This window comes from Pseudophryne corroboree, chromosome 12 (genome assembly GCF_028390025.1).
Source record: "Pseudophryne corroboree isolate aPseCor3 chromosome 12, aPseCor3.hap2, whole genome shotgun sequence".
Taxonomy (NCBI): domain Eukaryota; kingdom Metazoa; phylum Chordata; class Amphibia; order Anura; family Myobatrachidae; genus Pseudophryne; species Pseudophryne corroboree.
This window is the reverse complement of record NC_086455.1, coordinates 8,026,898-8,051,088: the sequence shown is the minus strand read 5'-3', so window position 1 is coordinate 8,051,088 and position 24,191 is coordinate 8,026,898. Positions and strand designations below refer to the sequence as shown.

Genomic DNA, 24,191 nt, shown 5'->3' with positions numbered 1-24,191 from the left:
TAACAGATGGCAGGGTATAAGCAGCTGGTAACACCACCTCTGCCGGCAGAGCATAAGCAGCTGGTAACACCACCTCCACCGGCAGGGTATAAGCAGCTGCTAACACCACGTATGCTGGCAGATGGCAGGGTATAAGCAGCTGGTAACCACACTTCCGCCGGCAGATGGCAGGGTATAATCATATACAGGTGTGCTCATAAGTTTACATACCCTAGCAGAATTTGTGATTTTCTGGTCATTTGTCAGAGAATATGAATGATAACTCACGAACTTTTTTCACTCATGGTTAGTGGTTGGGTGAAGCCATTTATTGTCAAACAACTGTGTTTACTCTTTTTAAATCATAATGACAACAGAAACTACCCAAATGACCCTGATCAAAAGTTTACATACCCTGGAGATTTTGGCCTGATAACATGCACACAAGACGGGTTTCAATAGCTACTAAAGGTAACCATCCTCACCTGTGATCTGTTTGGTGTGTGTGTGTGTGTGTGTGTGTGTGTGTGTGTGTGTGTGTGTGTGTGTGTGTGTGTGTGTGTGTGTGTGTGTGTGTGTGTGTGTGTGTGTGTGTGTGTGTGTGTGTGTGTGTGTGTGTATAAAAGGTCAGCGAGTTTCTGGACTCCTGACAGACCCCTGCATCTTTCATCCAGTGCTGCACTGACGTGTCTGGATTCTGAGTCATGGGGAAAGCAAAAGAATTGTCAAAGGATCTGCGCGAAAAGGTAATTGAACTGTATAAAACAGGAAAGGGATATAAAAAGATATTCAAGCAATTGAGAATGCCAATCAGCAGTGTTCAAACTCTAATTAAGAAGTGGAAAATGAGGGATTCTGTGGAAACCAAATCACGGACAGGTAGACCAACAAAAATTTCAGCCACAACTGCCAGGAAAATTGTTCATGATGCAAAGAAAAATCCACAAATAATTTCAGCTGAAATACAGGGCTCTCTGGAAAAAAAAAGTGGTGTGGTTGTTTTAAGATGCACAATAAGGAGGCATTTGAAGAAAAATGGGCTGCATGGTCGAGTCGCCAGAAGAAAGCCATTACTACGCAAATGCAACAAAGCATCCCACTAACAATACTCCAAACAGCACAGAGACAAGCCTCAAAACTTCTGGAACAAAGTAATTTGGCGTGATGAGACCAAAATTTAACTTTTTGGCCACAACTATAAACGTTACATTTGGAGAGGAGTCAACAAGGCCTATGATGAAAGGTACACCATTCCTACTGTGAAACACGGAGGTTGATCGCTGATGTTTTGGGGATGTGTGAGCTACAAAGGCACTGGAAACTTGGTCAAAACTGATGGCAAGATGAATGCAGCATGTTATCAGAAAATACTGGAGGAAAATTTGCGCTCATCAGCCCGGAAGCTGCGCATGGGACGTACTTGGACGTTCCAACATGACAATGATCCAAAACACAAGGCCAAGTCGACCTGTCATTGGCTACAGCAGAATAAAGTGAAGGTTCTGGAGTGGCCATCTCAGTCTCCTGACCTCAATATCATTGAGCCACTCTGGGGAGATCTCAAACGTGCAGTTCATGCAAGACAGCCCAAGAATTTACAGGAACTGAGGCTTTTTGTCAAGAAGAATGGGCAGCTTTACCATCTGAGAAAATAAAGAGCCTCATCCACAACTACCACAAAAGACTTCAAGCTGTCATTGGTGTTAAAGGGGGCAATACACGGTATTAAGAACTGGGGTATGTAAACTTTTGATCAGGGTCATTTGGGTAGTTTCTGTTGTCATTATGATTTCAAAAGAGTAAACACAGTTGTTTGACAATAAATGGCTTCACCCAACCACTAACCGTGAGTGAGAGAAAAGTTTGTGCGTTATCATTCATATTCTCTGACAAATGGCCAGAAAATCACATTCTGCTAGGGTATGTAAACTTATGAGCACAACTGTATATCACCACTGTACTACAGCAGCAGGCTTCTAGAGGACAGACTGAGAGGCTGGATTATCATGGCTGCAGTTAGGACTGCAGGGAAGATTTAGGATAGAAATCATGCTGTGGTCCTAATAGGGGTGTTTGAAATAGGACACTGGTAGTAATGTGTAATAAACACAGTGACATGAAGGCAAAACATGTACACACACACCAAGGGTGATGTTATTAGCACTGCATCACAGGGGACCCACTGACGGGTCAGCATCGATGTCCATACTGCGGCAGAGTCCAGAAAGCCAGAGAGCAGTGTTCCACCTCTCTAGTAATGACAGACAGCCCAGATACTGCCCCATTAGATGGCTGGACCCTGGTAGACATCCCAGATACTGCCCCCACTTGCTGGCTGGACAGTGACAGATGACCAAGATACTGCCCCCACTTGCTGGCTGGACAGATGACCAAGATACTGCCCCCACATGCTGGCTGGACACTGACAGATGACCAAGATACTGCCCCCACATACCCAGATACTTCCCCCTCTTGCTGGCTGGACACTGACAGATGACCCAGATACTGCCCCCACATACCCAGATACTTCCCCCTCTTGCTGGCTGGACACTGACAGATGACCCAGATACTGCTGGCTGCACAGAAGGCCTCACGGTAACAATGGTCCCTGATGCAGAGAGTGGACGCAGGAGGACCACTATAGGCACTGTCCACCAGCGATGTTCCCTCTCAGCCACGCAGCTGGCACGTTGTATGTAGAAAGATTTGTCAGGTAACATTCCCTGGGATGATAATATAAACACAGACACCGGACTCTTCCCATTCACGTTTTATTAGAAAACCCACCATTGTTCTCAGCTAGGAGACTCTGAATGAGAAAGGACTCGCATCAGAGCCGCGTATTGTACTGTCGGGACTCATTTAACCAGAAACCATTTGTAAGAAATGCTGGAACAGACAGAAAGCGCACAGCAGTCTCTGCATCAGACGGCGAGGGCCAGGGGATACTCCGTCACTTGGAGACCTGAGAGCTTGTTTTCCAGGACACTCGGCAGGCTCTGGACTGGACGGAGACCGGTGGCGCTGTGCGAGATCACGAGGACTTTTGTAACAGATACATCAGATTGTGCGACGTTACTTCTGTCTTTGGGCCGTGGACGTCTCTCCACATACAGGGGGTTCCAGGGTAGGGATGGGCCGGGGCAGGCAGCCGTGTACAACAGTCTCGTGTGTTTGGGTAATGGAATCTCCTCAGTTCTTCTTAGGCTTGGGGGTGTCATATTTTCTCTTGCTGGAGTACCATAGGAGAAGCGGGATCCCGATGGATGGGAGGGTCATCACCCCAAAGGCTGCCCAGTCCAGCTATGTAATGACAAAAGGGGAAAGTCAGCAAGCAGACAAGGCCCTGTAACCTGGGGTCAGGCACCACCCAACCATTGTACTCTCTCTCTCTCTGAAGCTCTCAGCCATAACCCCCCTCCCCCACTCAAAGTGGTATGCTTCATCGCCTACCATATTATTCATATACAGTGTGTTTAAGACAGTGAGAACATTTTGCGCCTGATTCAGTACACACAGCTGCCGGATGTAAGTATACAAATGCTGCAAGAGGCGTCTTGTGTTAATAGAGGCCTCCTGCAGACTTGTGTGATCTGCTGCTGCACCGAAGGACGAAGCATCAGATCACTCGCTAAAACATCGGCCATATGATTATATCGAACATTAAGCAGGATGGAAGGTGTTTCCGGGCCAGGAAATCTGCGTCAGAAGACGCGGACCCTGGCCAAGGCACAACTGCAAAATGAGGGATGACGTTCCCCGTCACCACCCCCCAAACGGCTGCAGCATATCAACCACAAGCAACGAGGCAGGAGCCGTTCTGCACAAGTACACTACAGGTCCAGTGCATGCGCAGCCCACCCACCCACCATCGGAGCAGTCTGCAACATGCTACACTGAATCAGGCTCTATATTAGAAAAAGGAGTATATAGGCAGACATCTGTTGTTAAAATAATCTTTATGAGAATACTAGTGACTGGATAGGCTGCGCTCTCACTGACGTCGCTGGCTGCTAGTGACGCTGCTAGTGACTGGATAGGCTGCTCTCTCACTGACGTCGCTGGCTGCTAGTGACTGGATAGGCTGCTCTCTCACTGACGTCGCTGGCTGCTAGTGACTGAATAGGCTGCGCTCTCACTGACGTCGCTGGCTGCTAGTGACTGGATAGGCTGCGCTCTCACCGACATCGCTGGCTGCTAGTGACTGGATAGGCCGCGCTCTCACCGACGTCGCTGGCTGCTAGCGACTGGATAGGCTGCGCTCTCACCGACATCGCTGGCTGCTAGTGACTGGATAGGCCGCGCTCTCACCGACGTCGCTGGCTGCTAGTGACTGGATAGGCTGCACTCTCACCAACGTCGCTGGCTGCTAGTGACTGGATAGGCCGCGCTCTCAGTGATGGCACTGGTTGCTAGTGACTGGATAGGCCGCGCTCTCACTGACATCACTGGCTGCTAGTGACTGGATAGGCCGAGCTCTCACTGACATCGCTGGTTGCTAGTGACTGGATAGGCCGCGCTCTCAGTGATGGCACTGGCTGCTAGTGACTGGATAGGCCGCGCTCTCACTGACATCGCTGGTTGCTAGTGACTGGATAGGCCGCGCTCTCAGTGATGGCACTGGCTGCTAGTGACTGGATAGGCCGCGCTCTCACCGACGTCGCTGGCTGCTAGTGACTGGATAGGCTGCACTCTCACCGACGTCGCTGGCTGCTAGTGACTGGATAGGCCGCGCTCTCAGTGATGGCACTGGCTGCTAGTGACTGGATAGGCTGCGCTCTCAGTGACGTCACTGGTTCCCAGTATATGAATAGCCGCATTCCCAATTATGTCAGCAGTTCCTAGTGAATGGACAGATTTTAAGAACACCTTTTGATAAATAAACCCTAAAGTGTTTCTCATTGTTTTACACAGTTTTTAAGATGCCATCCAGAGACTTAAGGCCTATACACACTGGGCGATGTTGAGCTGAGAGCAGGTCACTTTTGGTGTGTTGAGCTGCTTTCAGCTCAAAGCCGCCCAGTGTGTATGTAAGGCCAAACGATGAGCTTCATCGCTGGGAGCCGCCGTTCATCTACTGGTATTACCAGTAGAAGAACGGCTGGGTGAACGCCTTTCCATAGCGTCCTGCTATGGAAAAACGCTCTCCCCCGCTGGGCAGCGGGGAAAAGCGCTCAGTGTTTATGGACCTTAAGATTAAAGTAACCTTTACTGAACAAAGTAATTTAACTTACAAAATGAGGGGAGAATCTTCTGTCAAATTCCCGTTGAGCCAGTATTCCTCCTTGTCCGGGGGCGCTGGTGTACCCCACCTGTTGACAAAGTGAGCTACAATTTAATGGTGTATTCCTACATTTAGACAGATGCACGGTTTTAAATACAAAAAGAAGCTGTTAACTTATTTAGTGGGGACATCAACTGCAAAGTAAAATAAAAGCATATATCACCTTTGGTCCAGCGGCTCCACCAAACGGCATTTTATAACCTAACAGTGCCGTTGTCGATTCCCCTCCTCCCTTGAGCTTTCTGTTCACATCAATGAGGGAGGGGCATCGACAACACAGCCATCTGCCTGAACCAGGAGAGTGGTGTAAACTGTTGGAGCCTTCTAGGGCAACCACTGAAATTGGGTATCGGATCACGGTGAACACCCCACAAAACTAACCAAGGTGCCCACCGTCCCAATAGGTTTTACACTATTCCCATTCCCCAAAACAGGACATAAAGATAGAGAAGACTCACCACAACTTGTAACCCTTCCTGTGCCAGGTAAGTGATGGTGGCGGAGGTGAAGTTGAAGTACCCGGCTTTCAGGGGACGCAGGACCACTGTGTGGGAAACATTGCTAGCGCTACACAACAGGCAGTTAAAGATCATCAACATTGGGTTGTATGAACAGACTTGATGGGAGAGTCGGGAGTTACACCAATGGCGACACACACGCAGGTTGCACATGGTCTGCTGCCATATTTCTGGGAAAGCCCACCCCTTTTTACAGGAAATAAACAAGTGGCTTTGCTTATGCACATTACAGGAGGCCCGATTCTTGTTTGAGTTAAATAAAGGAGTTGTGCCGACCTGCAATTTGGCATCAGCAGGGGTCCGATTCAGCAGTAAAGGGGAGTGGGTTTATAAGCAGTACACCAGCCCAAAGATATAGACAAACCAAATAACTGTGGCTCTGGGTCTCTCTCAGGTCAGACCTGGTGCAGGACAAGCATATGGCCTTCTGGTCAGAATTAGCCGCGTCAGCGGACCTAGATTATTATACAGGCGTTTGCAAACCCACCGATGGCTCAATGAAAGGATACGGAGCGATTCTGTCCCACTTTACGCTCAGCATGCCGGAGACTATCCCGAAATCTTCAGGTGGGAAGGAATCATCGGAGAGCTCCACGTCCAGAGCCGCGCTAGAGGGAGGACAAGTCTCAGGATGTAGTGCAATGCTATGGACACGTCACACACACACACAGAGTACTTATACACGTGTGTGACAGCAGAGGTACTACACTGTGACATAGTGATGAGGCAGCATTATACATATAGGACATAGCAGTAACATAACTCACTATACCTTTATAGAAACCATAGTAGTAATGTTACTCCCCATAGGACGTAGTGTGATGGGGATATCACTGTACATATATAGATACCATAGTAGTAATGATACTTCCCATAGGGCGTAGTGTGATGGGATATCACTGTACTTTTATAGAAAGCATAGTAGTAATGTTACTCCCCATAGGACGCAGTGTGACGGGATATCACTGTACTTTTATAGAAAGCATAGTAGTAATGTTACTCCCCATAGGACGCAGTGTGACGGGATATCACTATACCTTTATAGAAACCATAGTAGTAATGTTACTCCCCATAGGGCGTAGTGTGATGGGATATCACTGTACATATATAGATACCACAGTAGTAATGATACTTCCCATAGGGCGTAGTGTTATGGGATATCACTGTACATATATAGATACCATAGTAGTAATGTTACTCCCCATACTACGTAGTGTGATGGGGATATCACTATACATATATAGATACCATACTAGTAATGTTACTCCCCATACTACGTAGTGTGATGGAGATATCACTATACCTATATAGATACCATAGTAGTAATGATACTCCCCATAGGGCGTAGTGTGATGGGGATATCACTGTACATATATAGATACCATAGTAGTAATGTTACTCCCCATACTACGTAGTGTGATGGAGATATCACTGTACCTATATAGATACCATAGTAGTAATTATACTCCCCATAGGGCGTAGTGTGATGGGGATATCACTGTACATATATAGATACCATACTAGTAACGTTACTCCCCATACTATGTAGTGTGATTGAGATACCACTATACCTCTATAGATACCATAGTAGTAATGATACTCCCCATAGTACTCTCCTCACCTGGATCCCACGTTGTAGATGTTGTATTGAAGCGTTAGATCTTTACCCTCCACAGCGTAGCGGTTCAGCAGGGACTTAGAGCCTAGTAACCGAGCCCCCTCCTCACAGCGAGCCACGGCCAGGAGGGCCAGCAAGGCAGCAAATAGAACCTTCATCTGGAAGACAGAGGCCCGTGGTTACATGTCAGGGAAGAAGAGCCATAAGAGGCCCTGACAGAGGATATGGGGCAGACGTCACATGTGAGCAGCGTCCTTTCATCATGGCTTACAGGGATGCAATACCCCACACACAAAGTACAGGAAGACTCTGCCCCCTCTAACATGCCCTACAAGGGTGCACTTACCCCCGCCCCCACATGATGTACCCATTCCCCAAAATACACTTACCCCCTTCCCCATGAGGTACAGGGAAACCCTTCGCCCCAACATGCCCCACAGGGGTGCACTCCCCACCATATGCCGTACAGGTGGACTCTCACCCCCACACATCATACTGGCAGACCACTCCCCCCCCCCCCCCACATGCCACACTGCTGGACCCTCACCCCCCACCCACATGCCACACTGCTGGACCCTCACCCCCCCCACATGCCGCACTGCTGGACCCTCACCCCCCCACATGCCGCACTGCTGGACCCTCACCCCCCCCACACTGCTGGACCCTCACCCCCCCACATGCCACACTGCTGGACCCTCACCCCCCCACATGCCACACTGCTGGACCCTCACCCCCCCCACATGCCACACTGCTGGACCCTAACCCCCCCCCCCCCCCCCCCACACGTGCCACACTGCTGGAACCTCACCCCCCCCCCCACATGCCACACTGCTGGAACCTCACCCCCCCCCCCCCCCACATGCCACACTGCTGGAACCTCACCCCCCCCCCCCCCACATGCCACACTGCTGGAACCCTCACCCCCACGTCATGCTGTACAGGGGGCCTTCCTCCCACCATATAGTACTGGGGCACCGCTGATATCTATGAGTGAATGGAAAGCGGCAGCTTCCGGAGCCAGGACCCTCGCCCATCATATACACAGGGGCCCCAGTGCTGTATGTGACTCCCCAGGCCTAGTCCGCTACTACCCCGACCCCAGCCCTGCTCTTACCCCGGCGGCTCCTAGCTCAATCAGTGGTGAGTGTAACTCCGGCGCCGGCCCCCACAGCAAGGACACGTCAGCCGCCCCCAGCCGGATATCCGCTCTCTGCGCCGCGCTGCATCATGGGGGATGTAGTCCTGTCCCGTGTACTGATCTGCTGAAGTGGCCACCGCCACCCCCACTTCCAATTACTCCACAACATAATGACAATTTGCAGGTGTTTAATGTTAGATTCTTATGGATCTTTCTTCCTGGATTAACTAATGATAAATAATTCAGTTCTTCCGGCGAATTTTCACCAAAATCCCTGTTCCACTTCCTACCCTCCACAAGAACAGAGAATGGAGGGGAAGATATGGTGAAGTACAGTTTTATTAATCCAAAAAACAACTATTATTCCACTGCAATAAAAAAATCCACCAAATTATTGGGGCAAGTGTGCGTACCAAAACTCGTGGGGTGACTAGTGATGTCTACCCTTAAGCGTATATGTGATGTTAGTACCGGTACCTCCCGGGATATCAGCACCGTCTCACCACTGGCTCAACAAATCCTGCTCACTCCCACTGACTCCTTGGTCTGCTACAGTCTGTCCCAAAATCACAGACACGTTTCGGCTCGTGATGAGCCTTTATCAAGGTGTCACACCTGTATCTCCCCGTACCTGATGCTGGGTCTCCTGCCCTCACACCTGTATCTCCCCGTACCTGATGCTGGGTCTCCTGCCTTCTCACCTGTATCTCCCTGTACCTGATGCTGGGTCTCCTGCCTTCTCACCTGTATCTCCCCGTACCTGATGCTGGGTCTCCTGCCCTCACACCTGTATCTCCCTGTACCTGATGCTGGGTCTCCTGCCCTCACACCTGTATCTCCCTGTACCTGATGCTGGGTCTCCTGCCCTCACACCTGTATCTCCCCGTACCTGATGCTGGGTCTCCTGCCCTCTCACCTGTATCTCCCCGTACCTGATACTGGGTTTCCTGCCCTCACACCTCTATCTCCCCGTACCTGATGCTGGGTCTCCTGCCCTCACAGCTCTATCTCCCCGTACCTGATGCTGGGTCTCCTGCCCTCACACCTGTATCTCCCTGTACCTGGTGCTGGGTCTCCTGCCCTCACACCTGTATCTCCCCGTACCTGATGCTGGGTCACCTGCCCTCACACCTGTATCTCCCCGTACCTGATGCTGGGTCTCCTGCCCTCACACCTGTATCTCCCCGTACCTGATGCTGGGTCACCTGCCCTCACACCTCTATCTCCCCGTACCTGATGCTGGGTCACCTGCCCTCACACCTGTATCTCCCCGTACCTGATGCTGGGTCACCTGCCCTCACACCTGTATCTCCCCATACCTGATGCCGGGTCACCTGCCCTCTCACCTGTATCTCCCCATACCTGATGCTGGGTCACCTGCCCTCACACCTTTATCTCCCCATACCTGATGCTGGGTCTCCTGCCCTCTCACCTGTATCTCCCCGTACCTGATGCTGGGTCACCTGCCCTCCCAGCAGTTCCTCCCTATACCTGATGCCGGGTCATTGTGGCTGGAGGCACAGAGTGATGTCCTGTCCTCACACCTGTACCTCCCCGTACCCGAGACAAGGGCACCTGCCCTCACACCTGTACCTCCCCATACCTGAGACAAGGGCACCTGTCCTCACGCCTATACCTCCCCATACCTGAGACAAGGGCACCTGCCCTCACACCTATACCTCCCCATACCTGAGACAAGGGCTCCTGCCCTCACGCCTATACCTCCCTACACCTGAGACAAGGGCACCTGCCCTCACGACTATACCTCCCTATACCTGATGCTGGGTCAGTGTGGCTGGGGACACTTAGGGGTATATTTACTAAGGTGTAAGTTTTGTGGAGATGTTGCCCATAGCAACCAATCAGATTTTAGCTATTCTCTTCTAGATGCAGCTAGATAAATGCTAAGTGGAATCTGATTGGTTGCTATGGGAAACATCTCCACTTCTAAAAACCTTACACCTTAGTAAATATACCCCTTAGAGATGATTATACACCATCAATGGCAGCTGTTTGCCCGTTGATTGTTTTTCCGCCCACACAGACTTTTTCAGTGAGGCTGCTGCTGGGCAAGCAGCTCTGTGCTGTCTGCGCCTCAGAATTGGGAAGGGGTTGTCCTGCATCCTTGACAAGGCCAGCTGTCAATAATATCTCAGAATCGTCCCCAGTTCTTATACAGAAGTGGGATGTAGAGAGTCACGGCAGGCCAGGGAAAGGGCGGGGGAATGTGGCTTAAAAAATGAGGGCGTGACGCCGCCCGTTAATATAAAAATGATCAACAAAATAATTGCAAGTCCGCGAAGTAGCCCATGCGCTCCACAGGGGGTGCACGGGGATGGGGGAGGGCACCACAGTGCCAGAGTCTTTGCTTTCTATGTGCGGTGCCATCTTCCCGAAGAGATCACTGGGAAGGAGCCGCCGCCGCCGGCCACACAGCACAGGTATACTGGGGGGGAGGGGTTAGCAGACCCGGCTTTACGCCGGGCCCCTCCAGCAGCCCGGGTAGTTTGTACCCGCACCCCCCTTCCTTGGCGCCACTGTAAAAACAAGCCTCAGCTGATGCAATCTGAACCATCGATGGATATGCACAGAATAGTTACCTGCTGTAGATGGCTTGTGATACCATGGGCATCGATGATAAACATCAATGAGGCAACACTGATGGCCATCCCTAGGAAAATGCAAGTTTGCAATGTCGGATCATCAGCAGTCAGATATAGCAAACATCGATGTTTTTAAAATATATAAATTTATTTTTAAGAATAAATAAAACATCTTATTGGATATGTTTAAAATAGATGTTTTTAACCTAAATCAATCATAAAAAAGGAATTTTTTGAAAAAAAACATTAGCTAGTTCAGTGCTTAATATAATGTTGCATTAACAGTTCTGATCCATTTTTATTACATTTTGATTTTTTTTTTTAATTGCATTCATTAAGCGATAATAAGGCAGCACTTGTAACACGCAGGTGATGATGTATTTGTTTTGCTCAGGCACTAGTAGAACAGCTAAATGGCCTGGGTCCTCCGGCGGCAGAGTGCAATCAGGAAGGAGCATCAACCAACCAGGAAGTGTCCTGAGCATGGAGCTGCAGCAGCAGCCTGGAGATGGTTTAGGGGCGGAGCTATGTATAACAGCTGCAGCAGGCTGCTGGTCAGGTCCCTGCTCTGTGCATCTCCAGCCAGGCCGGCAGCACCATGATGAGGAAACAGAACATGTCTTCAGAGCAGTTTGAAACGTTACATGAGCTGTTTAAGGGGCACTATGAGCATCTGCAGAGGCTGCCCCCAAAGCTGGAGACCTGCTATGGAGGTGACTGTGCTCTTATGCTGGGGGCTGGCCTGGCATGGGGATATGTGCTGCTGCTGGGTGTTACAGGGAGGTGCAGGCAGCTGATTCAGATGTGGTTGGAGGTGCTATCACTGTATTGTATAGTGCTGTATGGTGCTGCAGCAGGAGGCGTCTATTACCTGCTGCCGTACTGATCTCCCCTGCGTCCTAGAACGCAACCATCGGATCAGGTACCCACCGTCAGGTGACTTGCAGTACCCATGGCAGAGGCTAGGAAATCGCCGCCCAACGCCGTGGCCTCTACCCATCTGCTAAACGGCGGAGACACGTCTCTGTTTTCCCAGACACAGCCCGTCCCCCCTGCCCCCTCCCTGCCCGCAAAACGGCATTAGACTGTCAAACGCTGACCCGTTTGCGCAGAATGGTTCCTGCGCATGTGCAAAGGAGCGAACATTGATACTTTGCGCATACTGTAGCAATAGCTGAATGAGCCACGTTATACGCTCAGGGTTGGGGAGAGACGTGACACTATGGTCTGTGTAATGGGACTATAATAGGAGCAGACGGAACGTTTATTTATATTATTATACAATCTTATACATGTGCACTGTATCAGTGCCAGAACATGGGCTCCTGGGCTAGCAGTTTTACTGTCCACGTGGCCATCTATTACAAGCCTGGTGCCCGAAGCAATGCCACGAGGAGACACGTGAGCTGAACATGTTTCATGATGCTCTGAAGCCGTTTATGCTAATCCAGGGGGTCCCATGTTCTGCTAGTATAATGTCACATATGTTACATGCAGAATGGCGTCTGATTACTATGGAATAACCGATGTTTTATATGTTTCCCCTATACAGAAATGTAATTAAAACCGCGCGTATGTCCCATATAAAGACTGGGAATGAATGTTATTGATGGCAATAATACTATAGGACAGTGGTTCTCATACTGTGTGCCAGGAAACATGCGGGGGTTCCTCAGGACGCATGCAGGGGGTTCCTCAGGACGCATGCAGGGGGTGCCTCAGGACGCATGCAGGGGGTGCCTCAGGACGCATGCAGGGGGTGCCTCAGGACGCATGCAGGGGGTGCCTCAGGACGCATGCAGGGGGTGCCTCAGGACGCATGCAGGGAGTGCCTCAGGACGCATGCAGGGGGTGCCTCAGGACGCATGCAGGAGGAGTGCCTCAGCACACTTGCAGGGGGTGCCTCAGGACGCATGCAGGGGGTGCCTCAGGACTCATGCAGGGGGTGCCGCCTCAGGACGCATGCAGGGGGTGCCTCAGGACTCATGCAGGGGGTGCCTCAGGACTCATGCAGGGGGTGCCTCAGGACGCATGCAGGGGGTGCCTCAGGTAGCATGCAGGGGGTGCCTCAGGTTGGTGGTCCAGGACCAATTCAAATTGTTTATGGTCCGTGTCATAGACAAAACCAGCGCTGATGGCTGCCAATCATAATATATGCGGACAAACAGAAGCAAATCCTGTCCCTCACCACATAACTGACCCTAAGGAGGACATATAAATACAGTTTACTTAAATGTGATATCTCTTTTCTAAATTTCTCAATAAAAAACCTTAGGCCTAGGGGCGCCGTAATAAAAAGATTCTGACTCTCTAGGGCGCCGTGATTCAAAAAAGTTTGAGAACCACTGCTATAGCAACAAAAACGGGTGTGGTATGTAAGGTCGATGGTAAGTAGGTCGACAATGTTTAGGTCGACTACTATTGTTCGACAGTAAGTAGGTTGACAGGTCAAAAGGTCGACGTGAGTTTTTAAAAATAAATAAATAAATTGGTGTCATTTTCTCTGTACAGTGACCGGGAACCCCAATTAAAGCACCGTGTCCCCTCGCATGGTTCGCTTTGCCCGCCATGCTTCTAGGATACTATTCCCAATCGTAGTCCGCGTGAAATGTTAAGTATGAAAAAGTTAAAAAAAATTTTTTTAGAAAAACTCATGTCAACCTTTTGACCTGCCGACCTAGAACATGCCGATCTAAAGACCCTGTTGACCTACTTACTGTCGACCTAGAGACCGGATCCCACAAAAAGACGTCACAATCACACGATTGTAGCTATTTTTATAAAAATTCCGGACCCTAAACACGGGGTCTGCTCTCATCTGTAATATTTTTGTTCATATTTAGAAGAATATAAAATGAATCTCGCTTTATCTCTTTCACAGAGCAGTACAAAAGTCTTCTCCGAGAATTTAATGACAAACAGCTAGAAGCGAATGACATGGTAACTGTATGACTATGTGACGTTTTTCTGTACATCCGCTTGTATGAGATGGAATTTCTGCTTAGGCCGCGTGAGATAGTAGCGGTGACCTTGTGATAAAGTGGCAAAAACAAGCCCTAAATGGTCTACTGACCAGGTCTGGCCAACCTGTAGCTCTGGGGGTGTTGTGAAACTACACATCCCAGCATGCCCTGCCACGATTTTAGCATTTCCCAATAGCGAGAGTGTAGTTGTGTATGCTGGGACTTGTAGTTTTGCAACACCTGGAGAGCCACAGGTTGGCCAGGCCTGCTCTAGACGTAGTCCTTGAGTTTACTCATCAACGGCATGGAATGGGACAAATTTACAGTACAGAGGCCAATCCCAGGCCATTCTTTCAATCCCGGGATTGGCTGTTTTTCAAAGTTCCCGTTTCAGGGTGTTTCCGAGCTAAGTGTTGCCATCTTTTTCTCAGCCAAGTCTCCAGACTGGCTTCAGGGGTGCGTTTGTCACTCTGCTGGTGGATGAGTTGACAATCTCATACAAGGTTTGACCGTTCTGCCACCGGACTTCATACTAATGATGATGGACACCAGTCTTGGAGTGGTCGCACTTCAGTCCCTCTTTCAGGGTTCTTGGACTGCATAGAACTTCAAATTCCAACATAAACGTGCTGGAGCTCAAATCGGTTTTCAGCACTTTGATCTGGTCCATTAATATCCATATGGTAATACAGTTCTGGCTTACATAAATCACCAGGGCAGCACCAAGACCTAGCCACGAGGGAAGCCTGAAGGACCATGTGTTGGACAGCTCTGCTATTTTGGTATCGCCCCCCACCCTGGATGGTGTCACACGGTGTGGACTGCACCCCCTAGTGACACCCCTGAGCTCTTGATCTAAATTATCAATCACAATATGATGATGTCTTTATTTTACGTCTGAAATGATTCTTGATAGATAACGCACTTTGTAAATTTTAATAAAGCGGTTGCTAACCGCGTCACAACTTTGTGTCAGTGCGTCCTGTGCTGGCCCCACCTCCTAAACCTGTGATGTCATACCTAGGGGGCGGGGCTGCTGGTTTAGGGAGGTAGAGCTCAGCCCGCAGCGTCCTAAAGTTGCCCTAGACCGCTCCATAGACTGCAGGGTACCTGCCCGGACTGTCCAAGAGTGCATTGGGGCCCTGCGTCCTGTGTGACCGCACGTCTTGCACACCCCTAGGTACGGCCCTGGTTGTTATTTTTTATAGAAATTTGAGGTTTCAACTCATATATTATTTTTTTTTAGCTATACCATAGTAAAGAGAGTTACTTTCTAGCGTTTGTGTAAAGCCCCCCCATACATTACAGATATATTGGGGCAATGTTCTGATCCTCCGAGGGCCGGATTGGGGAGTCAGGAATATTAAACATTCAACAAACACAACTCCTCAATTTCGACCAAACAGGGTTGGGATTGACAAATCGGGCATTTATAACATGTTTCATTCCCCTGATTCCCTGACTGATCGCCGATCACCCATGACCGCTGAGTTGGGGCAGCTGATGTATGCAGGCTTTTATTTAACTATATATCACTAAAGAGGACTAGCAGGCCCACACAAATGACCGTGCAAAAGTATTTTATTTAAGCAACAAATTAATTGCATGTCTGTAAATCTATGTTTCGGGAGGAACCTGTTAAGATAACCCTATGGTAGATTGGTATATAGAATATATTGTCAATAAATACCTATATAAATTACCATAAGTACAGCCAAGAGATCAGTGCTTGAATACAGTAACATTCTGCCTAATTCACCGCTCTTAGGGTCCCCAGTCTGCTACACTACCTGGTGCAGGTGATCTATGACGTTCCCGGTAATGCAGAATGGCTAGCAGTAATGAGACGTGAAGAATCGGTTAAAGTGACTTATATTAGTTCTCGTTGCATTGGGTTATGTCACGTGTGTGCTGTATTGCGTTATATATACAGTCACCATGAATTCTTATATAGAATGTCAATTTCTCTTTTAGCTGATACAAATGGAGGAAGAATTAAAAGGTGCACCAATGCCGTTCCAACACCAGATGATGAGCAAGCTGCGTGTATACAAGAGAGGCCTCGTGGAACTGCAGACGGACGTAAAGAACCTCGCTCGGAGTAGCGGACTGTCTGCCGGCGACAGCCGGAAGAGGGGTTACAGTATGGAGAATGAGCAGAATGTACGCGTGTAACAGATTTCCTATATTCTGAATATATTTGCCAGTTATTGCTATATGTACTGTTCTAGTTGGTATTGATGTGAAACGGTTTAAGGCACGAAAGGTCGCTACTGTAAGTTTTCAAGTCTTCATCTCTCTGGTTCTATTGTAAATCATTAGAGTACTAATATATTAATGGCATGTATGATTAATGCATGGGGGTATGTTATAGGTTCCAGTTTGATAGAGCCAGCGTGATTTCATTAAGATTTCCATTAAATTTAAAGCGGCAATCCGTTTTAAGGCTGAAACGGCCTTCTAGCTGATTGCCGCTTTAAATTTAAAGCGGCAGTCTCGCTATAATCCTGCTGGTTCTGCCAGAAAGGAACCTATTCCACAAGCCCGCAGTGTTTGTAATGCGGTATTGAGGCGAGCTAGGGAAATCATGTGATCGCTGCCTCATTGGGGTTTTGATGCGACCGTTTTCACCCTTAGTAGCCGTGTAACTAGTTTTCTTTTGCAGACGGCTATGCAGTCACAAAGAACGTTGCTTCTCCAAGGCCACGAGAGCCTGAACAGAACCACGGACAGTATAGCCAGATCCCACTATTTAGCTGCTGAAACGGACGCCGTTGGCCGGGACATTGTAGAGGAACTGGGTGGACAGAGGGAGCAGCTGGAACGGACAAAGGGACGGGTGAGTTACGCCGGAAGGAAGACATAGATAAAATGTAAATATAGAAGTGAGATTGGTCACGGAACCTTCTCTCCTCTTAAGGGTGTAAATCTGTGATAGCCAGTACCGCTCGCTGTACAGGTGTTAGTGAATTGGGAGAGTTTCCTGCATAAGCGTTACTGTGGGGCTGACGGTCCCTAATCTGCCCATTTACTCCAGTCTGCTTACCTTTTACATCTGTTTATCTATAGTGGGACTCACAGGAGACAGAGGATTCCTGTAATGAGCGACACCACGTGTACTGACAATCAGAGAATTGTATTGTAGCCAATCAGGTGTAATTAGGTGACTACAGTACATTCCGTTGAAGCTTCGTACGAGTGTAGCGTCTCACCGTTGCACATCCTGATACGGGTGTGGAGTAAAAGGTCAGCAAAAACTAGGTTGACCCCACATGGTCGACATTCAATGGCCGACATAGTCAAAAGGTCAGTGAGGTCAAAAGGTTTACAGGGTTAATATGTCGACAGGGCAATGACTGACACGCAAATAGTCAAGACTTTTTTTTTTGTTACTTTAGCCCATGTCTAACCATATTCATCCCCCTGGTGCCTAACTCTAATCGCCCCCTCCCATAGCCTAACCCTAAACACACCCTAGTGCTTAGCCCAAACCAGCCCCTCCTGTAGCCTAATTCTATCTGTCCCCCAAGTGTTTAATCCTAAAAATTTTGAAAAAAAAACATAAAAATTATGTTGACCATTATTGTGTCTACTATTGCCATGATGACCTTTTTAACCTGCTGACCTTAGTTGCTGTTGACCAATCAAGTGTCGTTCTTTTGACTATATTGACTATTTAGTATTTGTCACTGTTGACCTAATGACTTGTCAACATTTTTATTGTCGACCTTCCATCCGGATACCCATGGTAAACCATTTCCTGTCACACTACAGTATAAGCCCAGTATTAGTTATTCCACACGTCCATCAGACAGCCCGCACTTACCATAAATGTAGCTAACTACGGCACACACTCCGCCTGCATACAAATAACTTATCAGACATTACACTTTCTATTTATCACACAGCACTGCTGCCCACCCCACCAACACCGCTATCAGGAGAGGTGCTGTCCGGCTCTCGGGTATAACTAGCTGCCAAATTGTTCCCATTCTGCTTTAGACAATCGGTCCTATAGACCCAGCATGTATATAGGCGGTGGATATATATGTGCATTGATAGCGTTACCTGTGTCGGTCTCGTTTCTTCTCTTCTAGTTGGTGAACACCAGTGAGAATCTGAGTAAAAGTAGGAAGATCCTGCGCGCTATGTCCCGGAAGTAAGTGTTGGGCGGGCGGCCTACATGTGGATAACCACATTATATGTATTTTACTTAGCCCGACGTTATGTCCAGCAACTTCACAATGTAAAGGATCCTCCTTTCACATCTGTTATAGTGACCAGACCAGGTAATGCATTAAATAGAGAGGATGCATAGGCCTCTAATGAAATATGGGCCTAATTCAGACCTGATAGCAGCAGCAAATTTGTTAGCAGTTGGGCAAAACCATGGGGGTCATTCCGAGTTGATCGCTGGCTGCCGTTGTTCGTATCGTAGCGAACAGTGAAAAAAACGGCAAAACTACGACCCACTCTTTCGGGCATTTGAACTATTTATTAAAGACTGGATGATGCAGGAGGTTTCCTGGGTTGGACGAGTGGCAGCTGTGAAGATGGTTCTCTTACCTAAACTGATGTACCATCCCCAGGACCTTCCCTAAAGATATTTGTAATAGGTTTAACCGATTATTAACCAACTATGTATGGGGGGGCTCAAAGCCGAGAATAGCGAAATCCACTTTAATTGCTCCAAAGTGTGCCGGTGGAGTTGCATATCCAGATTTAGAGAGATACCATAGTGCTTGTTTACTCGCCCAGGCCAGAGATTGGTTCACCCAGGACACTCCTAAACCCTGGGTATCTTTAGAACAAAATGCTGTATCCCCCTTTACACTGCCAGACTTGTTCTGGTTGCCTAACATTTCAATCCCTGCTAGAGTTGCTGAATGTTCCGCGGTCCAAGCAACGTTGTTGGCATGGAGAACCGTACTTAAATCTCTCCCTGCTGACGCTCTGCCCTCCCCCCAATTGTCTCTCCACGCCATAGCCCTATTGATCCCAGATTTGCACTTACACCATTGGCGGGACATGGGTCTTTCCACCCTAAAGGATGTCCTCCGAGACGGTGTTTTAGTCCCCTTTTCCCTACTCCAGGAACAATTTCAGGTACCTAAACAAGATTCTCATAAATATCTGCAAATGAGGCATTGGCTTCAAAGCTGCTCTCCCAACCGAGTCCTCCATACTGGTCTCCCTAAATTACTGATGTCTCCTCTAGTGCCTAGCGGTAATAGAGGTGGCATCTCCAGATGGTACCAACATCTTGTGACTGAGTCCCGTCACGGGGTATTCCCCTCACAGACTAAGTGGGAGAAAGACCTCCCTGCGGTCTTCACCGAAGATATCTGGAAAGTGGTCTTTAAATCTTGCTTTAAAATTTCTAAATGTGTAAATCACTGTGAAATGTATTATAAATTGGTCCATAGGGTATATTGTACACCGGAACGTTTACACAAGATTTGGCCTGATGTCTCCGCTAGTTGCTGGAGGAACTGTGGGATGGTGGGAGATATCCTTCATATTTTTTGGTTATGTCCGGCAATCCAGTCGCTCTGGAGGGAGGTGTTTCTTTTCATTTCCCACGTATTAGGAGTAGTCCTTACACCCGACCCCCTTTTGGCACTCTTTCACTATTACTATGGTGAGATGTCTAGTTGTGATAGATATCTTTTAGGCCACATTCTCATAGCTTCTAAGGCCGCCATTGCCTCCAAATGGAAGTCGGCGGTCGTCCCCAATTTATCTATGATATAACATAGAGTCCATCAACATTATGTTTTTGAAACGGCAGAGGGCAATTATTCTTCAGGGACTACCTCTATTAGTAAGAAGTGGTGTAAATGGTCCCTATATAAGGAGAGATCAGGCCAAATGGGTGTATCTGGTGTCCCGATGGACCTACCTGACCTTTCTGTGCTTCGCTCCCCGGTCCATACTGGACCTTAACTTGCTACGTGATGCAGACCTCCTCCCCTTCATTATACTCTGATTTCATTGTTGTATTAAGATTTCCCTGATATATACCCTTCCTCCCCTTGTCTTTATTAGTTTTGTTGTGTACATGTCTTCTCCCCCCCCTATTGATTTCATTTACCAATGTAAATGTAATTGTAATTTGTATGAAAACTCAATAAAAATTTAATATAAAAAAAAACACGGCAAAACTGCGCATGTGTATGCACCGCAATGCGCACGTGCGGAGTACGGCTACAAAGAGCATCATGGTTTTGCACAGGTTCTAGCGACGCTTTCAGTCGCACTGGCGGACGCAAGGAGATTGACATGAAGTGGCCGGGCGTTTGCTGGGTGGGTATCTGACGTCATTACCGTGTCACTCGTCACAGCAATCATCGCACAGAATAAGTAACTACAGGGCTGGTCTAGTTTTGCACAAAATGTGTTTGCTGCCGCGCGGCTGCACAGGCGTTCGCACTCCTGCAAAGCGAAAATACACTCCCCCGTGGGCGGCGGCTATGCGTTTGCGCGGCTGCTAAGAATAGCTAGCGAGCAATCAACTCTGAATGACCCCCCATGTGCACTGCAGGGGGGGCAGATGTAACATGTGCAGAGAGAGTTAGATTTGGGTGGGTTATTTTGTTTCTGTGCAGGGTAAATGCTGGCTGCTTTATTTTTACACTGCAATTTAGATTTCAGTGTGAACAAACTCCACCCAAATCTAACTCTCTCTGCACATGTTACATCTGCCTCACCTGCTACACTTCACTCAAATCTTACTCTATCTGCACATATTACATCTAGAATGAATCAGTCAGTGATTTAAATCACAGTTCTAGTCAGTAGGACATCATGTGTGTAGATTTTCTAAATGAGGCTGTGCTCAACAAACACGTTGCTGGTGTGTATTGGTACAACGGATAGGGTAACATCAGCTTCGTCACAGGCAGAGGAGACTACAGCAGCCTCCCTGGTCTCATCACAGTGCAGCACACAGCAGCGTGTGCTGTGCGGGGTGGAGAAGCACAGGCGGAGAGGCTTCTGTAAGAGTGTAAGAGGCAGGTGAGAGATATGGGGGGGGGGGGGGGGGGCCGGGCATCTAGTGATGAGGCCAGAGGTGACTGCAGGTGGAGGAGTCAGAAGTGGTGCAGGGATGTGCAGAACACTACATGTGGTTTATATGTACATACATGTCTGCGTGTGTATAACAGTGATGTGGGGAATGACGCTATGATGCCTGACCTCGGATCTATTTTCTAATGAATATCCATAAACAAAATGGAGAAAGGCAATGCATCAAATCCAAAAATGTCAAAATAAGTAATTCATCATTGAATTTTTTTTTTTTTTTTTTATATTTTTTATATAAACACTCCCTAATTGAATTGAATAGCTGTGTCCCAATATTCTGGATGTGATCGTGCTATGTAAGCTGTGTGCAGGATGAGGGGGGCAGAAGCGCCCCCTAGTGTAGTATATTACAGTTTTACTGACATTGTGAACAGAATATTAGTATGGGCCTGACAAAGAGATGTGCAATGCCGACACGCAGCTGAGTGGTTATCGGCTGACTGCGCATGTGTAATGATCGCACTGCGCACACGGGGAGGTACCTCAGCCATTCCGCACGCAGTTAGGATTTAGTCACACAGTGATCGTCGGGGACAGGTTGGGGGAGTGACTGCAAACGCCGGCGTGTGTCAGCCTGCGCCTGTGATCTCATACGCACATCTCCGGCCCTGAGTGCATACACTGCTTATCTGTTTACACTGCGATAATACAGGATGAATATTCTCCTGATATAATAATGTGGGGACAAGAAGCATTAATATAGCGCAGAGTCACCTGTTAGATAATAAGCGCTGGTGCCTTACAGGTGATAAATGCGCAATGCCAGCCAGCCTATCAGGAGTGTGTGACACAGATGCCCGCGCTGACCTCTCTAGCTGGGTAGTGCAGACGCTTCATAACAGGACAGAACATTTGTAAACATACGTTGTGTAGTATTTATTTACAAAAAAATAGATTTAATGCACAGTGCAGATTATACACGTCAGGGGTGTTTGAGAGGACGGGGCCCCTATGCAGACTCTATGAGGGCCCCCTCCTCTCTGCGGTATTGGTACAGGGTCTACAGCGCATGTGTGGGTCTCCAGGAACATGGCACCTGCACCTTGTGACTTCTCTACTGTGCATGTGGAAATCTCTGGAAAAATGGCCGCCATGTGCACCACATTATAGATATAGCAATGACGCATGCGCTTAAAATGAGGATTAAAAGCTTCTCTAATGACATAGACTAGATAATCGTCCAAAGTAGGTAGAGATGTTATAGGTCAAAGACCAGGAAACTTTCCAACTGGTCACAGAAGAATAAAAGTCCAAGTTTCAAGATAACATGTTCTATCTATCTATCTATCTATCTATCTATCTTTCTTTCTTTCTTTCTTTCTTTCTTTCTTTCTTTCTTTCTTTCTTTCTTTCTTTCTTTCTTTCTTTCTTTCTTTCTTTCTTTCTTTCTTTCTTTCTTTCTTTCTTTCTTTCTTTCTTTCTTTCTTTCTTTCTTTCTTTCTTTCTTTCTTTCTCTTACTGGCAAAGAAACACATCACCCCAGTCTGTCTGTCTATAGATACATGTATACACACAGCAGATAGGCGGCACTCTATAGAAATAAGCTATAATAAATATGTGTATAATATACGCTTTATGTGATAATGTGACGGCTCATAAACTCTTCTTGTGTCTTTCTATGTAGAATTGTGACAAACCGACTTCTGCTGGTCATTATCATTGTTCTTGAACTCGCCATTCTTGCTGGTTTAGTCTACTATAAATTCTTCCGCAAATCCTGAGCCTCTGCAGCCGATGCCACATAAAGGCCATTGTACAGCTCCATACTACACACTCTGTTCTACATTCATTCCTGGAAATCTCAGGTGAAGACGCATCGGGAGGTCTCTCCGCACATGGACGTTAAATCTGCATGAAGCGCAAGGTTTTCTCATGTCCGAACTGATCACATTAAATGCTTCACTAAAAGTATTACCAGACGAGAATGTTCAATTCCCAGTAATTAGTATATTATTATTATTATTATTAATCTTCTAAACGGTTACTGATTGTTTTTTTTACTGTTGATCATACTGTATAACGTATTTATGTATAATTGAAGTGACTACACACCGCTCTCCGTACCAGAGATGTATTATATAAATGACACTTTACAGACTTTCCAACGCTTGTCAGCAAGAATTTCTTTTTCCATTTTTCTAGATAATGTAAAAGGAAAGATCTTCACATATAGTCGCATTTCGTTATTTTTACTACTTATTACTGTTTTGTATGATGTTACACAGTGTAACAGGCATAGCAGTGAAGGTGCACAGATCCTGTAACACGGTGTAACAGGCATAGCAGTGAGGGTGCACAGATCCTGTAACACGGTGTAACAGGCTTAGCAGTGAGGGTGCACAGATCCTGTAACACGGTGTAACAGGCTTAGCGGTGAGGGTGCACAGATCCTGTAACACGGTGTAACAGGCTTAGCGGTGAGGGTGCACAGATCCTGTAACACGGTGTAACAGGCTTAGCGGTGAGGGTGCACAGATCCTGTAACACGGTGTAACAGGCATAGCAGTGAGGGTGCACACATCCTGTAACACGGTGTAACAGGCATAGCAGTGAGGGTGCACACATCCTGTAACACGGTGTAACAGGCATAGCAGTGAGGGTGCACAGATCCTGTAACACGGTGTAACAGGCATAGCAGTGAGGGTGCACAGATCCTGTAACACGGTGTAACAGGCATAGCAGTGAGGGTGCACAGATCCTGTAACACGGTGTAACAGGCATAGCAGTGAGGGTGCACAGATCCTGTAACACGGTGTAACAGGCATAGCAGTGAGGGTGCACAGATCCTGTAACACGGTGTAACAGGCTTAGCGGTGAGGGTGCACAGATCCTGTAACACGGTGTAGCAGGCTTAGCGGTGAGGGTGCACAGATCCTGTAACACGGTGTAGCAGGCTTAGCAGTGAGGGTGCACAGATCCTGTAACACGGTGTAGCAGGCATAGCAGTGAGGGTGCACAGATCCTGTAACACTGTGTAACGGGCATAGCAGTGAGGGTGCACA

At 47.9% G+C, this 24,191-nt stretch overlaps 2 protein-coding genes across 2 annotated transcripts; one reads left to right on the top strand and one right to left on the bottom strand.

Moving 5' to 3' along the window:
• Window positions 1-2,734: 2,734 nt before the first annotated feature.
• Window positions 2,735-8,623, bottom strand: SSR2 (signal sequence receptor subunit 2). Its single transcript, XM_063946868.1, has 6 exons — window positions 8,514-8,623; window positions 7,403-7,557; window positions 6,291-6,389; window positions 5,722-5,830; window positions 5,214-5,291; window positions 2,735-3,282 (listed from the first exon to the last, which is right to left on the bottom strand). The coding sequence occupies exons 2-6, from the start codon at window positions 7,555-7,557 to the stop codon at window positions 3,172-3,174; spliced, it is 552 nt and encodes a 183-aa protein (XP_063802938.1). The 5' UTR covers window positions 8,514-8,623; the 3' UTR covers window positions 2,735-3,171.
• A 3,024-nt stretch (window positions 8,624-11,647) lies between these two features.
• On the top strand, window positions 11,648-23,294 carry VTI1B (vesicle transport through interaction with t-SNAREs 1B). Its single transcript, XM_063946867.1, has 6 exons — window positions 11,648-11,853; window positions 14,022-14,080; window positions 16,078-16,266; window positions 16,769-16,942; window positions 18,201-18,262; window positions 22,814-23,294. Exons 1-6 carry the CDS (start codon window positions 11,739-11,741, stop codon window positions 22,908-22,910), a joined length of 696 nt encoding a protein of 231 aa, XP_063802937.1. The 5' UTR covers window positions 11,648-11,738; the 3' UTR covers window positions 22,911-23,294.
• Window positions 23,295-24,191: the final 897 nt, after the last annotated feature.